The sequence below is a fragment of the Bemisia tabaci genome, chromosome 3 (assembly GCF_918797505.1).
Source record: "Bemisia tabaci chromosome 3, PGI_BMITA_v3".
Lineage (NCBI taxonomy): Eukaryota > Metazoa > Arthropoda > Insecta > Hemiptera > Aleyrodidae > Bemisia > Bemisia tabaci.
The window spans coordinates 19,691,018-19,707,032 of NC_092795.1; the positions used below are offsets into that span (position 1 = coordinate 19,691,018).

Sequence of the window (16,015 nt, forward strand, 5' to 3'; positions counted from 1 at the left end):
GCCTGTATTAGCTGAGGATAAATTGATTTTGAAAATGAACAGATAATAAATACAACATATCGACGGTGTATTTCGGCAATCACATAACTCGTTTGCGGTGTCTGAAAATCTCTGCCTCTATGGTATTTTTTTAAAGGAGAACAAACTGACATCATTCCTTGAAGTTTTTGCAGAATTTTCTCCGCACAGAGAAGAAAAATCACGGCAGTTTTGAAGAATTGCCGTTGAGTAGTTTTCCGTTTAAAAAATAAAAAGTATGACAGGAAGTCTGCAACGTCGCGAACCGAGTTTTGTGATTGCCGACTTACATCGTCGGTATCTTGATTGTAAGGATAGAAACTTTTGGAAAAGCCACTAAAGGACGTTAGGCCATGTCCGCCATCTTGAGTTTTGGAATTTTAAAAATTTGACCAATGATTCGAGTTTCCCGTCGAAGAATACCCTCTGATACCGAGTTTCACAAAAATCGATAGAATAGGAACCGATATAGCATTTTAGGCCATCATGACCTTCGATTTCGGAATTTTGAAAATTTGACCAAAAATTCGAGTTTCTCGTCGAAAAATACACGTAACACTGGCTTTTACAAAAACCGATCGAAGAGTCGTCGAGATGGCATTTTCGGCCACGTACGCCGTTTTGGATTTCAGAGTTTTGAAAATTTGATTTAAAACGCGTGATACCCATAATCGAAGCTCAGATTCGGATTCCTCGTTAAAAATCGATACAATTTCATGTATCATACCCCGACACGGAATTTCAGAAAAATCCATCGAACAGGAGCCGAGATAGCATTTTAAGCCACGTCAGTCATTTCAGATTTTCGAATTTGGAATATTTGAATTAAAACGCATGATACCCAAAATCGAAGCTCAGATTCGGATTCCTCTTTAAAAATCGATACAATTGCATGTATCATACCCTGACACCGAATTTCAGAAAAATCCATCGAACAGGAGCCGAGAAGCATTTTAAGCCACGTCAGTCATTTCAGATTTTCGAATTTGGAAAATTTGACTTAAAACGCGTGATACACAAAATCGAAGCTCAGATTCGGATTCCTCGTTAAAAATCGATACAATTTCATGTATCATACCCTGACACCGAATTTCAGAAAAATCCATCGAACAGGAGCCGAGAAGCATTTTAAGCCACGTCAGTCATTTCAGATTTTCGAATTTGGAAAATTTGACTCAAAACGCGTGATACACAAAATCGAAGCTCAGATTCGGATTCCTCGTTAAAAATCGATACAATTTCATGTATCATACTCTGACACCGAATTTCAGAAAAATCCATCGAACAGGAGCCGAGAAGCATTTTAAGCCACGTCAGTCATTTCAGATTTTCGAATTTGGAAAATTTGACTTAAAACGCGTGATACACAAAATCGAAGCTCAGATTCGGATTCCTCGTTAAAAATCGATACAATTTCATGTATCATACCCTGACACCGAATTTCAGAAAAATCCATCGAACAGGAGCCGAGAAGCATTTTAAGCCACGTCAGTCATTTCAGATTTTCGAATTTGGAAAATTTGACTTAAAACGCGTGATACACAAAATCGAAGCTCAGATTCGGATTCCTCTTTAAAAATCGATACAATTTCATGTATCATACCCTGACACCGAATTTCAGAAAAATCCATCGAACAGGAGCCGAGAAGCATTTTAAGCCACGTCAGTCATTTCAGATTTTCGAATTTGGAAAATTTGACTTAAAACGCGTGATACACAAAATCGAAGCTCAGATTCGGATTCCTCGTTAAAAATCGATACAATTTCATGTATCATACCCTGACACCGAATTTCAGAAAAATCCATCGAACAGGAGCCGAGAAGCATTTTAAGCCACGTCAGTCATTTCAGATTTTCGAATTTGGAAAATTTGACTTAAAACGCGTGATACACAAAATCGAAGCTCAGATTCGGATTCCTCTTTAAAAATCGATACAATTTCATGTATCATACCCTGACACCGAATTTCAGAAAAATCCATCGAACAGGAGCCGAGAAGCATTTTAAGCCACGTCAGTCATTTCAGATTTTCGAATTTGGAAAATTTGACTTAAAACGCGTGATACACAAAATCGAAGCTCAGATTCGGATTCCTCGTTAAAAATCGATACAATTTCATGTATCATACCCTGACACCGAATTTCAGAAAAATCCATCGAACAGGAGCCGAGAAGCATTTTAAGCCACGTCAGTCATTTCAGATTTTCGAATTTGGAAAATTTGACTTAAAACGCGTGATACACAAAATCGAAGCTCAGATTCGGATTCCTCTTTAAAAATCGATACAATTTCATGTATCATACCCTGACACCGAATTTCAGAAAAATCCATCGAACAGGAGCCGAGAAGCATTTTAAGCCACGTCAGTCATTTCAGATTTTCGAATTTGGAAAATTTGACTTAAAACTCGTGATACACAAAATCGAAGCTCAGATTCGGATTCCTCGTTAAAAATCGATACAATTTCATGTATTATACCCGAGCATAACGTGAGGGAAAGAGACGTAACGAAGGCATACTGATTCGAGCATATGAATGCAACGTGGCAACATGGGAAGTGCTCAGTGGGTCAGCGGAGGAGGAAGAAGAAGAATTTATCGTGAGAAATTCCTCGCGACGAAACCGAACGCTCAGCCGGCGCTAAGTGGCGCCTCCCCGTTCGGTTTCTTTCGGGCGACAGGCGGCGGCGTAGTACAAAGGGGAAGTACGACAGAATCTATACGCGTCGTTAAACCTTTTTCCTTCACGCTATTCTAACATACAGGGTGTTTCAGACCACCCGTACCAGGCATTTTTCTCGGTTGGTATAGGTCGTACGAAGTCGGAGACCGCGGGGTTGAATAGGGAATTGACCCCAAGGAATCCGAATTTCGTGGTCCCGAAACCCCCCCACCCCCCCTTGGGGGTAAAGAGGGGGTCACGATGCTAAAAGTCACGGTTCCCGACCGAATTGCGGATAGATCGCATCAGAATTGAAAAGCACGGAAAATTTCACGTGGAATTGACCCCTTAAAATCCAAAATCGGACCATCCAAGGCCCAAATTTGATCCCCTAAAGAGGGGGACAGTACCCCCCTCCATAATTTCTCTTTGGTCTCAAAATTGACGTAAATTCTCCAGAAAAAGACGGTTTCCCAGGTAATCGACCTCGAGAAATCCAAATTTCATGATCCCGAAGCTCCTCTAGCTCCCCTTGGGGGTTAAACGGGGGGGGCCCAATTTTAAAAATCGGGGCTCCTTTCCGAAATCGCAAATTGATTGCATCCAAATTGAGGAGCAGAACACATTTACATCTTAAGTGACTCCTAAGAGTTCTAATTGACCCCCCTGAACGGCAGTAAGTAACCCCTGAGGAAGGGGGCCTCGCCCCCGCCAAAAATTTCTCAGGATTCCTCTTTGGTCGCAAAATTGACGTCGATTCTCCAGAAAAAGACGGTTTCCTCATGTAATCGACCCCGAGGAGCTCAGGGAACATGAAATTTAGAGTCCTCGGGGTCGATTACATGAGAAACCGTCTTTTTCTGGAGAATCGACGTCAATTTTGCGACCAAAGAGGAATCCTGAGAAATTTTTGGCGGGGGCGAGGCCCCCTTCCTCAGGGGTTACTTACTGCCGTTCAGGGGGGTCAATTAGAACTCTTAGGAGTCACTTAAGATGTAAATGTGTTCTGCTCCTCAATTTGGATGCAATCAATTTGCATTTCGGAAAGGAGCCCCGATTTTTAAAATTGGGCCCCCCCCCCGTTTAACCCCCAAGGGGAGCTAGAGGAGCTTCGGGATCATGAAATTTGGATTTCTCGAGGTCGATTACCTGGGAAACCGTCTTTTTCTGGAGAATTTACGTCAATTTTGAGACCAAAGAGAAATTATGGAGGGGGGTACTGTCCCCCTCTTTAGGGGATCAAATTTGGGCCTTGGATGGTCCGATTTTGGATTTTAAGGGGTCAATTCCACGTGAAATTTTCCGTGCTTTTCAATTCTGATGCGATCTATCCGCAATTCGGTCGGGAACCGTGACTTTTAGCATCGTGACCCCCTCTTTACCTCCCAAGGGGGGGTGGGGGGGTTTCGGGACCACGAAATTCGGATTCCTTGGGGTCAATTCCCTATTCAACCCCGCGGTCTCCGACTTCGTACGACCTATACCAACCGAGAAAAATGCCTGGTACGGGTGGTCTGAAACACCCTGTATGATACATGAAATCTCATCAATTTTTCACGAGGAATCCGAATCTGAGCTCAGATTTTGGATATTACGCGTTTTAATCCATTTAAAATTGTAGGAGAAATTACCGAATTGTCCTTGAAAATTGATCACACATTAGTGTTTTTTTACGTCATTAAACCTCTTTCCTTCACGCTATTCTAACATATGATGCTTAAAATCGCATCAGTTTTTCACGAGGAATCCGAATCTGAGCTTAGATTTTGGATATCCTGCGTTTTAATTTTCTAAAAGTTGTGGGAAAATTTACAGGAGTGTTCTTGAAAAACATTACGCAGTAGTGTTTTCCCCCTTTTTCCTTGTTTCTTTTACTTCTATCGCGGGACGATCAATATGATGAAAAATCTCTGTATCCATTAGCCTAAACATCCTGCTCATGAAATTTAATAAACTTTTAATGAAATCGAATAAATGCCACCGAAGTTCCCTTCCCTTTAAATTACGGACAAATTCATCCCTCTATTACTAATACCTTCACCTTCCCCGAAAAAAGTACCCAACGCTAACCCCCCCCCCCCCCCCCAAGAAAATTAGGCGATGAAAATGATTTTAGCGGATGGAGCGTCTACCCCCCTCCCCCTATCATGGATGTCGTGCAATTTTTTGGGAAGGTATTGCTTCTGTTTGAACTTGGCGATCTATAGAGAAAGTTGCGTAGAGAGGGAGGGAGGAAGATCATGTGGACGTAATGCTGCCAAACGGAACTATGTGCATTATGACCGTGAGCCCTGTTATGCATATATTCTTATGGATCTCAGGGCTCATGTCTTAATGTGCATGGTTCCGTTCGGCAGAAATACGTTTAGTCCAGGAAACGAAGTATTTTGATGGCCAAAAACGAACATACGGCTGGATTTAGGCCCAATCGATTCTTCATATAAAAAGGAGTTTTTAGCTTTAAGTCCCCATGAATCCCCTTCGGGAACTGCGCACTGTGGTGCGATGAAGTTGAAAATTGGACATGTTTTCAAAAATTCACCACGAAGCAAGAAATGGACCTAGAAAGTTCATTTTTTTGAAACTGTAGGTAATTGAGTCTACTTTTCGAATAAACTATACTTTTTAATGTTAAAGTAATTTAAATGTGAGTAAAATTGAAAGAAATTGAAAATTGAGAATTATTGACCGGCATTTTTTGTATTTACGTCCTTATGAAGATCCGGATCGAAAAATATCCTTGAGTAAAAGTTGTAGATGGACCGAGTTTCTTGGGTGGTGATTTGTGTGGATGGCTGCGCTTTTGACGAAGCTATTGGCCGTGCCTTGCATATTGGAAAACCATACCTTGGAGTGCGATTTCGGGCCGTGATTTGTGTAAACGGCTACGCTTTTGACGAAGCTGATGGCTATGCCGTGCATCTTGGAGAACCATACTTTGGAATGTGATTTGGGGCGGTGATTTGAGTGGACGGCTACGCTTTTGACGGACCTGATGGCCATGCTGTGCATCTTGCAGAACCATACTTTGGAATGTGATTTGGGGCGATGATTTGAGTGGACGGCTACGCTTTTGACGAACCTGATGGCCATGCCGTGCATCTTGGAGAACCATACTTTGGAATTTGATTTGGGGCGGTGGTTTTTTTGGACGGCTTCGCTGTGGACGAAGCTGATGACCATGCCGTGTATCTTGGAGAACCATACTTTGAATGCGATTGGGGCGGTTATTTGTGTGGACGGCTATGCCTTTGACGAACCTGATGGCCACGCCGTGCATCCTGGAGAACCATACTTTGGAATTTGATTTGGGGCGGTGATTTGAGTGGACGGCTACGCTTTTGACGAACCTGATGGCCATGCCGTGCATCTTGGAGAACCATACTTTGGAATGCAATATGTCATGCCGTGCATCTTGGAGAGCCATACTTTGGAATGCGATTGGTCATGCCGTGCATCTTGGAGAACCATACTTTGGAATGCGATTTGAGGCGGTGATTTGTGTAGTTGGCTACGCTATTGACGAAGCTGATGGCCATGCCGATGTAGGTGATTAGGCCAGATTTCCATCATCATGGCGGTATTTAGTCAGCCAGTATGGTGATAGACTTTCGACCTGCGAACATCACGTTTCTTTGTTAAAAGCCTAAAATCTTTGTGATTTACTTCCTGAGGTCGCTACGCGGACCCATGCAGAAACTATCTCCAAACGCATTCTGCTCGCCGCTAAAATGCGGGAAATCGGGATTGAAGCGAATGTACAACTCTTTAAACTCGGGGGTAAGTATGTGATGTGGTATCACGCGGAACGGAAGGAAAATCTTAGCCTTTGTTCCCGTTTGAAATTTCTGAAGATTATTAATATGGGCATTATGCTCGCATCAATAAATCGAAAACCAAGTGAGCAACTATTGGCACCCCGGAGAAGGTTTGAGATGTGGTATCACGCGAAAAAGAAGGAAAATATTATCTTCTCGTCAGTTTAAAATCACTGACGATCATGAATGAACGCATTTTGCTCGCTGCTCGCATTCGTGAATGCGAGGATCAAGCGTACAACTCTTTGAACTTGGGGGAAGGTATGTGATGTGGTATCACGCGAAAAGGAAGGAAAATCTTAGCCTTTGTCCCCATTTAAAATTACTGTCGTTTATTAATAAAGGCATTATGCTCGCATCGATAAATCGAAAACCAGGTGAGCAACAGTTGGCAGCCCGGAGTAGGTTCAAGATGTGGTATCATGCGAAAAGGAAGGAAAATCTTATCTTTTCATCAGTCAAAAACCACTGACGTTTATGCATAAACGCATTCTGCTCCCTGCTCGCATCTTATACAGCAAAGCAATTGCTTTCAGCAAGGCAAGGATTGATCTTACTGCCTTCTCTTTTACGTATTGAAATTAGATAATCATTATGATGTGCGGTCCTGCCCGAATTGTTGTTGGCTGGGATCGACCGTAAGACGGAAACTTAATCAAGTTAGTTTTGATTAAGAACTTGCAAGTAAAGTGATATATTAAATCAGTGATTCTGCGGGTGAACCGAATGAACGCGATGAAACTGCCGTAGGCAACTCTTACTGCTCCCTGGTCGCTTATATTGCCTGAATAGAATATTGAAGGCGAAATAGTCAGAATTGGAATGGTTGCCGAATACTTAATTAGAGTATCAGTTTAGCTCTAGCTAATGCCGTAATTAAACCAAATTATCGCCGTCAAACTGCCTCAAGCTATTATTATTGCTCTCAAGTCCCTTAAATTGCCTAGTCAGGAGATTGAAGGCGAACGGTCGAGGTGAGTGTGAAACATCGTCATTGGAGTGCTAGGTATGCGTCTGCAGCCATAGTGGACGTAAACAAGTACACAATTTTTCTTCTTATTCTTCTATTTTACAACATCACTCCAATAAAAAATAAAAAAATAGAAACAAACTGAACAAAAAAAATTAAAAAAATCACTTCTGTGCCGCCTGTAAGAATAGACTGGTTGAGTCGAAGTCAGGCACTTTTTTTGGCCCACATTGATACCGGCTGGGAACTGGAGAACCGAAATTCTCTCTTTTTTAAACATAAACATAACTAGCAATTTATTAAGTAGAAGTTAGGGAATACCATAGACAGAGGGAATAAAAAAAAATGATATCGTTATCAAGACACACGAGTTTAATCAGAGAGCGAGATGTTGACCTGAAATCGAACAAATGTCATGAAACCTCTTCGATCAGACTATCAGTCGTGACGTGTCTCTTGCATTGATATTTTTAACTGAATTAATTAGTTCGCGAGGTGAGAACAAGGAGCACGCCTGCTGAAAAAAGGTAAGTGCTGTTGGAGGTATACATTTTGAAGAGAGGAATATTTGCGGTCATACGTTTTGTCTTGGTTAAATTTTTGATACGCTGGGCTGGTCTCATTGGACAGCCAATTAAACTATTAAGAATGGTACCTAGTAAATATTACATCCATTGCAAACCATGTTTTTATGTTACAACTGCCTAAGTGCGTTTCTCGGAAAACACAATTCATTTCAAGAGAGAAAAAAAATTCTAGTGTTCCTTAAAATTTTTGACACATGTTTGTAAATTTGTAATAGATATCTTAGTTAGTTTTCGAAACATACATTAAAATCAGAGATTTTTTAGTGTTGCAATGAATACACGAATTTTCCGACTTAAATCTTCGATGCACACAGATTTAATGAAATGCGAGTGTAATTTGAATCCGTGTTAGGCCCATGCGGAAAAATTATTAATTCCCATATTTTCACACTGCAGAGACTGTTTGCGGTGACGTTCAGTCTTAGTGCACGATTTGACTCTTCTCTTTTTTCATGAGCGGGAAGTTTGGGTTCACGCATCGAAAAACGTCAAGTGTCCTAGTTAGGATTTATCTCCTAAAATTAGTTATCTACGAAGTTATCTACAAAAATAACTGAAATTGTCCTCAGTAATTTTCGTCGCGTAAACCGTGCTTTACGTGAAATTTTAATCAGGAATCGTGTATCAGAATACTTAAATTCGCATACCTTGTTTAGTGGTCCACTTGTGCTTTTAATTATAGCTACGATGATTAAGATTAAGATTACTGGAGTTAATTTTTCAGGAAACGAGAGGTATACTACTTCTCTGTTTACGTCACACACACACACATTGTCCATCACATAGAACGTCACATGGTACGTGGCACTGTCCATCACATGAAAAAAGAAGAATTTTTCCGGAAAATCGATTTCCCCAAAAATCACATAGCATAAAGATTGGCCTGCTTGATCAACCAACGCAGTTTAGTGAAAGAGCATTTTCGGATGCTTTAAACTAATTGGATTTTCAAATTTCGAAAATCTTAGATTGCCATCAATTTCCCTAGCTTTCGGGCATCGTATATCACTGTTCCTGTGCATCATTAACATTCTATTAGTTTCCAATTTTTGATGAAGATGAAAATTGAATTTCTTTAAAGAGGAATGACACTTCCTCCACCCGCGATACTCGGTCAATATTTAAAAGTTAACAGAAAGAATGTAAACTATCTATTATTGATCCATCGAACCCTATGCTTTTGACGCCCTTTTTTCATTCCACGTTTTGAAACATTAAACACACTCTGATTTTCTTCATTTTGCAGATGGCGATGTCTTCACAAAACGTTAGTAGTTTTTCCCCATCACTTAACCGGTTTGTTTTACAGCTGGTGACATCGTTACTCATCGCAACAGTTTTCAACTCATGTAAGACATTCATTAATGCAACTAGGTAACTACTGGATAATAAATTAAAGTTCTGCCTCTATGCATACATTTAAGTACATTACAATTATAATACATTTATACAATTACATAATACAATTATAAACATACAATTATAATACATTTTGGAAAATAACCCTGGTAAACAAATGATTAATTCAATGACAATATGTTCCCGAAACCGAATTATATTAACTCAGTACAGAAGGGAACATGAAGAACAGAAGATAAAGTATCAAGAACTTCCTCGTCCAACAGGTCAAGAAACATACTAGTTGTTGCCTAAGCAAGAGAAGCTTCAGCGCAAGAAATACAATTTTACATGATTTTAAGCTCAATAATAGTTCAAAGTATTGTAGAGGCTTCCTTCTAACTCGAAAATAAAATCTTCAAAGGTGTAAATTACAAGATTATGCTCAGTCAAAGTGCACGTCTTGGCTATGCTGACTCGCTCCAATTTATCCTCTTTTTTTATTTATTTATTTATTTGTTGAATATTTGATGCTATACGTTAAGATGTACAGTTGAAAGCACCGATGTAAGTTGATAATTGTATTTTTTCAGAGGTATCCTTTACAAACTTATGCTGAGCTCCGCGGCAGGTTTACGGAGTAAATTCACACTTGTAAAATAATGTTCATGCTTGTTGCAGGCGAGACCCAAGGTTGGCTAGACCTCCAAGAATCCTCAGTAGAAAATGAGAGTCAAAATACAGTACCACTAAGGCCCTTGGTCCCTTTGAGTAAGTAGAAAATGTAAATGGATTGAACAATTTGAAACGCATCGATCATCTTTTTCCAAATTTAAGTAACCCAGACCACAAAATCACAAGAATTCCACATAAGTCAGTAGGTAAATAAAAAGCATGTTGCTAGATGTGGAGATGTACCTTATCGATGGCAATGATCCCTTTGAATTGGAGCTTTTACTTCATTTTGGCAATTTTTGTGAACATTTGGGGCCCCAGGCAAAGTTATTGTTTCCGAAAAGTCTGTAATCAATACTAATTTGATATAAAAAATTACTCTTCTGCTTTGAAATAAAAGTTGGTAATAGTTAACCAACAGGAAGTTTTTGGTCAAAATTTTAATTAATATATAAATTGTATTTTTTCCATTCTTCGTTATTTTTTTCTTTTTTGGGTAATGACATAACTTCATTACTGTGTGAAGATTTTTATTTTCTTCCCCTACAGAAGCTAAAAGCACCAAACGACACAACACTATCCTGTCATTGTGATTCCCGATTTACCGTTATTATACCCAAACATAACACTTTCAATTTTACATGGTCACTGTGTTTCAGGGTTTTTCTGTTCTGTAGCCTGCGCTTTGAATGGATTGAAAGATATCAATCACACGTAATGCAGACGTCATACCTATAAAATTGGGTCCGGCAAAACTGCAGCACACGTAGGGCATCATTGCCACTTGCTTAAAACAGACATTGTGTCTTTACGGAATTTTTAAGATATTAATTTCTTTTTTCACATTTGATACCACTGGTTCAATGAAACATTTTGTGACTTTTACAGACACATTTAACCATCTCATGCTGAGTGTGAAAGCGGATAACTCCAGCGCAGCGGGAAACTCATCCACATCTGGAACGAGTAAGCACAATTCCTTCATTCTTATCTGACACTTTTTTTAAAATTTAAATGTAACTTTTATTGTTTAAATAATCAAATTGTGTGAGTTTGTATCACACTGTTACATTAATTTATAGAGGGTGTCATAAAGTGCTATATATCCCTCTGTTACTACATTGTAAAAGATAAACTTAAACAAATAAACAACTGCATGCTAAAAACATTAACGAAAAAACAAAACCCCCAAAAAGGGAAAAATAAATGACGGACTTCACCGAGCTTAAGCTTAAGCTCTCTCTTTGAGCTTCTGTATGCTCGGAAACGCGTCTCTTTCTGAAATTTACCCAATAATGACCTGATTTTAAGGAAATATGGACGTATTTATGCTAAAAGGAACTATGTGCATAGGAGTTGCGTGAGACATAGTTCCTTTTAGCATAAATACGTCCATGTGTAGACCCTGCAACAGCCTCATTATGAGATTGAGATAAGATTATTATATATTTCAGTCATGTATAGTTTAGAGTCCTTTTCCCGTAAAAAGTTACAAATAGACCAGTATGCGACCACCATTAAAGAGAAAAGACATAGGTGTCAAAAAACTTAAAATCTCGCAAAAGTTTGGACATTTTTTTCAGAAAACGTCAAAAAAATGTCAATTCAAACTCGAACCGTGCCGACTTTAAATTTTTACCTAGACTGGAAAAAAACACATCGGATCTAGAGTCCAGACTCTCGAAAACATTGACAAGAAAAAATTCAATCAGATTTTTGCTTGAATCAAAACGAAATCCGCTTAAATTAAGAGGCTTGGTTCTTGATTTAAGCTAGATTCTGATTGAATCAAGAGTACTTTTTCTTGTCGATGTTTTTAAGAGTCTGGGCTCTAGATCCAGTGTGTTTTTTTCCAGTGTAGTTAAGAAAAAAAATAATAGAATAAAAATAGTTTGAAACAAAAGCTGTTTGAAATTTTTATCCGCTATAATCGAGGCCAAAAACCGGGGAGTAAAAATATAATATCTTCTTGCCCTTTTGTGGGACAAAAATCATGTAAACTTACATAACTTCACATATGAGATACTTGAACGAATATTTGACCAAACTTGATGCAACTTGATCTCCTGAAAAATTTACCTCCCGGTATATTACAATCTATTTCACTGTGTAAAGTTACAACTGAGAAACCGTTGCGCTGCCAGACATTTTCCCGGGGCAGGGAGCTACGGTCGTAAAATGTGTCATGGGCAAAGGGGGTCAAAGTAAAGAAAATCTCGCAAGTAACGAAAAATTACTTTTTTGGGAGAATATTTTCCAATCTATGAGGGGGGGGGGGACCTTAGGCCCTAAGGCTCCTAGCCCTCGACTACGTCACTATAACTGTATTTATGCTAAAAGGAACTATGTGGAAGTGAAAAGATGGGGTATGCTCGTAGAAGCTGCATTAGAAATAATGTAAAAGTGGTTATAGTTCCTTTTGAGAAAATTGAAAAGCGGGATTGGACATTAAATCAAAAGGGATTGAATGCTAGCTCGTGAGCCGTGGACATGTGACAAGAGCCTTGTGGTCAGGGCTCATGAGTTATAGACGAGCGAGCACGACAACGGAGACGGCTTCGTTGCCGCTGACGTCACTGACACTTTCAAATCCCCATTCATTCGTATGGCCCGAGCACTAACGAGCACACCCCATCTTTCCACTCGCAAATAGTTCCATTTAGCATAAATACGTCCAACTGCCACGGACAAAAAACTTCGTGCATGGGACCCGAAGTTGAGGTCATATGGATCTCTGAAGTTTTCGGATCCCCCATCCGAAAACTTGAGGTCCAACTGCCGAAGTTCGGGTCAGACATCTGAAGCTCTCGGTATGTAGCGGAGTACTTCAGATGTGTGACCTGAACCCTTCGGTATGTACCGAAGTCCTTCAGAAGTCTGATCCGAACTTCGGCAGCTGGACCTCAAGTTTTCGGATGCGTGATCCCAAAACTTCAGAGATCCACATGACCTCAACTTCGGGTCACATGCACGAAGTGTTTTTCTCTCCGTATGTCAGGTAACTAATGAAAGCAATATCCCAATATTTCAGATTCGACAGAGAAGCCGTATGAAATTCCGTTGGCAGGCCTCCTGGTTCTGGCTCGTTTCGACGAGTTCAAAGCTCAACTGGAGGACGCTTTGAAAGCTTTCATCGCAGCCGGGAACGACGCGTCGACAAAACTCCACTACGAGGTCTTCGTTTTCGCTTCGTTCTACCCGATCTCCAAGATCTACAGCTGCGTGCCAATCGGAGGAGAGAGCGAGGAGAGGGTCTGCGAGCACATCCTCATGCCGAATCCAGAGGGAGGGGCCATCAGCGCTTTCGTCATCAAATACACTTTGGCCTCGAGCGAAGACAAGCTTCAAGCCACCGCCGACGAAGGGTTGAAGCAAATGCTGGCCCACCGCATCGACGGGACTCTCTTGAAAAATAATATGCACGTTCAATTCGTGCACAGCCTTTGCCTCTCGTTCCATAAAACGAGTGTTGGCCTAGCGCACAAGAAGGAAGTTAAGGATGATATAAAATTCTGAAGCTGAATTCGAATCGCCACCTCTCGGCCAAAGTATCGCAAGCGCCATGCGACACTCGAAAAAAAATACATCGCGGATCTAGAGTCCAGACTCTTAAGAACATCGACAAGAAAAAGTACTCTTGATTCAATCAGAATCCAGCTTAAATCAAGAACCAAGCCTCTTAATTTAAGCGGATTTCGTTTTGATTCAAGCAAAAATCCGATTGAATCAAGAGTATTTTTTCTTGTCATTGTTTTCAAGAGTCTGGAATCTAGATCCAACGTGTTTTTTTGTGAAGGACGTTCAAAAATTTCCGCCGCCATTTCATTTTTTTACAGAGAAATTGTTGGTTGAATCTATTTGAAAATGTCACTGAATTTCATCGGGAGCACCAAGAAAATTCGGTGAAAGTTTTGGATAGCCTCGTTGAAAAATTTCCCTGTAAAAAAATAAAATGTCGGCGGAAATTTTCGAGTGTCGCATGGCGTCGTGTTACTTTGGACGGAAGGAGACGAAGTGAGAAAAGGCGAATTTTTGCAAGTGAATTTGGTTCATATACATACCCAAGTAGGAACGGAAGAATCGCGATATTGCGAAATTAAGTTGCAATTTGTTGGTGACGAAATTACTAGATCATTAACATCGGAGCAATTATCCTCGATCTTTGCGCGAAAATTAAGTTCTGTAGACATATCTCTGTGTGGACGATACCTTACATTTATAAGAAAAGAACGAAAAAATTATGAATAAGAATAAACATGAATGTGGTCTAATGATTTTAATTTCCGCCACCGCTCCAACCGCAATGTGTTTGGAGTAATGCGTGAAGTATCCCTAAGTCTTGTAGGCGTTATGCGTTTCACGCTGACCGCTGCTGACTGAGTGACCGCACTGTTTTTGACGCAATGCGTGAAGTATTCATGCAGTCTTGAAGGCACTAAGAGTTTCACGCCAACCGCTGCTGACCGCATTACGTTTGACGCAACGCGTGAAGTATTCATGGAGTCTTGTAGGCGCTAACATGTGTCTCATGCCGACCGGTGCGCCGATAGGGCTTCTCCTTTCCATCTCAAGTTCTCGTCATCATTGCTCTCTGCGCCGCGCCGCGCTGCGCCACTCCAGGCCAAACTACGTGTTTGGTTTCTCTCTCAACTAGACTAATGAAAGGCGCTGTCTCTTGTATCACCGAAAGACGAACTAATTAGAAATTACTTTACTTTAACTCTCAGGAAATGAAAGATTTTTTCGCCTTCTCTCATTTGTAATTTTTTTTCTGAATAAGATATTTTTCTTGATACCTACATTCGAAAAAATTACAACATTTGCCGCCCCCTAAATTTGCCGCCATGGGCCGCGGCCCATGTGGCCACCCCCTAAATCCGGCTCTGCGTGTGGTTCTTATTTGAACTTTCATTTAAAACAAAAGTTTGTGAATACTTTTGTCTGATCTCAACTCGCAAACTCAAAAAAAGTTTTGAAAATTAAAGCTGCTGGTGAAAAATCATCCTTACTGCATAAGAGAGCCCACTTCCGTTTTCAGTCATGCTCTTATTTGGTGAGGTCCTCATTAAGAGGATAGGGCTGAACGCAGGGCTGTTTCTTTTTGGGGGGACCTCAGGTGAAAAGGAGGCGATTATGGCAATAAGTATACCCTTTCCCCGTGAATGATGGCTTATGTGAAGCGTTAATAAGCGAGTGAGTGATTTCTTACTGACAAGTGAATTATTTTATTGTATGAAATATAAGAATACAATTAAGTTATAAAGTAGATGAATTTTTTCTGTGATCCATAGTGGGTGCTGTAATTAGTATAAATCACCTCTTTTGTCTAATTTGTACTAAACTTTTCGGTTTTATATTGGTTAGCTGATAGATTACATTAAATTTTTGAAAATTTGAATTTATTATTTTGAGAAATACTGCTAAAATTCTGAAGAGCGCATAAGTTCCTAGATTCCTAGTCTTAAGGGTAACTTTATTTTCATAAACTTTCATAGCAACTCATTCTTTAACATATTGAAACAAAATCTTTCCAATTTTCAGACAAAATTTAGCATTTTGTTTGAAGCCATAAATATTATGTCTGAAAGTGAATGACATAATCAAATAAATGAAAGCACAGTCAAAACCAATTTTTCAATGTTATGGTGTTTATTTTTTTCAAAAAAGTTACGCACAATATAGCACTAAAAACAACTGATTCAGGCTTTGATATCTGATTCATATCTTTGCTCATTATGCAAAGTATAATTTTTTAATTTAACTAATTTTCCAAGAAGGACACTCCGAATGCAAATAAATTCATTACAGGTGTGAACGACGTACTGAGATTGACATGACGATTATCATTCTCCTGGCGTAATTACTCTGGTATTCAGCCTTAATAAGTGTAATAGGTACGAGTATGGGGCCATTGAGAACCGAGGATGTGGAATGAATAAGAGGTTTTC

At 39.9% G+C, this 16,015-nt stretch overlaps 1 protein-coding gene across 3 annotated transcripts; it reads left to right on the plus strand.

The window, feature by feature from the left end:
- Nucleotides 1–7,681: 7,681 nt before the first annotated feature.
- On the plus strand, nucleotides 7,682–15,697 carry LOC109035085 (uncharacterized). Of its 3 annotated transcripts, none has more exons than XM_072297974.1 (5): nucleotides 7,682–7,994; nucleotides 9,301–9,403; nucleotides 9,986–10,163; nucleotides 10,956–11,033; nucleotides 13,099–15,697. In XM_072297974.1, the coding sequence occupies exons 3-5, from the start codon at nucleotides 10,055–10,057 to the stop codon at nucleotides 13,581–13,583; spliced, it is 672 nt and encodes a 223-aa protein (XP_072154075.1). In that variant the 5' UTR covers nucleotides 7,682–7,994; nucleotides 9,301–9,403; nucleotides 9,986–10,054; the 3' UTR covers nucleotides 13,584–15,697. The 3 variants fall into 3 exon arrangements, with proteins under 3 accessions (XP_072154075.1, XP_018904113.2, XP_018904115.2); XM_019048568.2 differs by having other exon boundaries at nucleotides 7,707–7,994; nucleotides 10,074–10,163; XM_019048570.2 differs by lacking the exon at nucleotides 7,682–7,994 and having other exon boundaries at nucleotides 9,301–9,428; nucleotides 10,074–10,163.
- The last annotated feature ends 318 nt before the right edge of the window (nucleotides 15,698–16,015 follow it).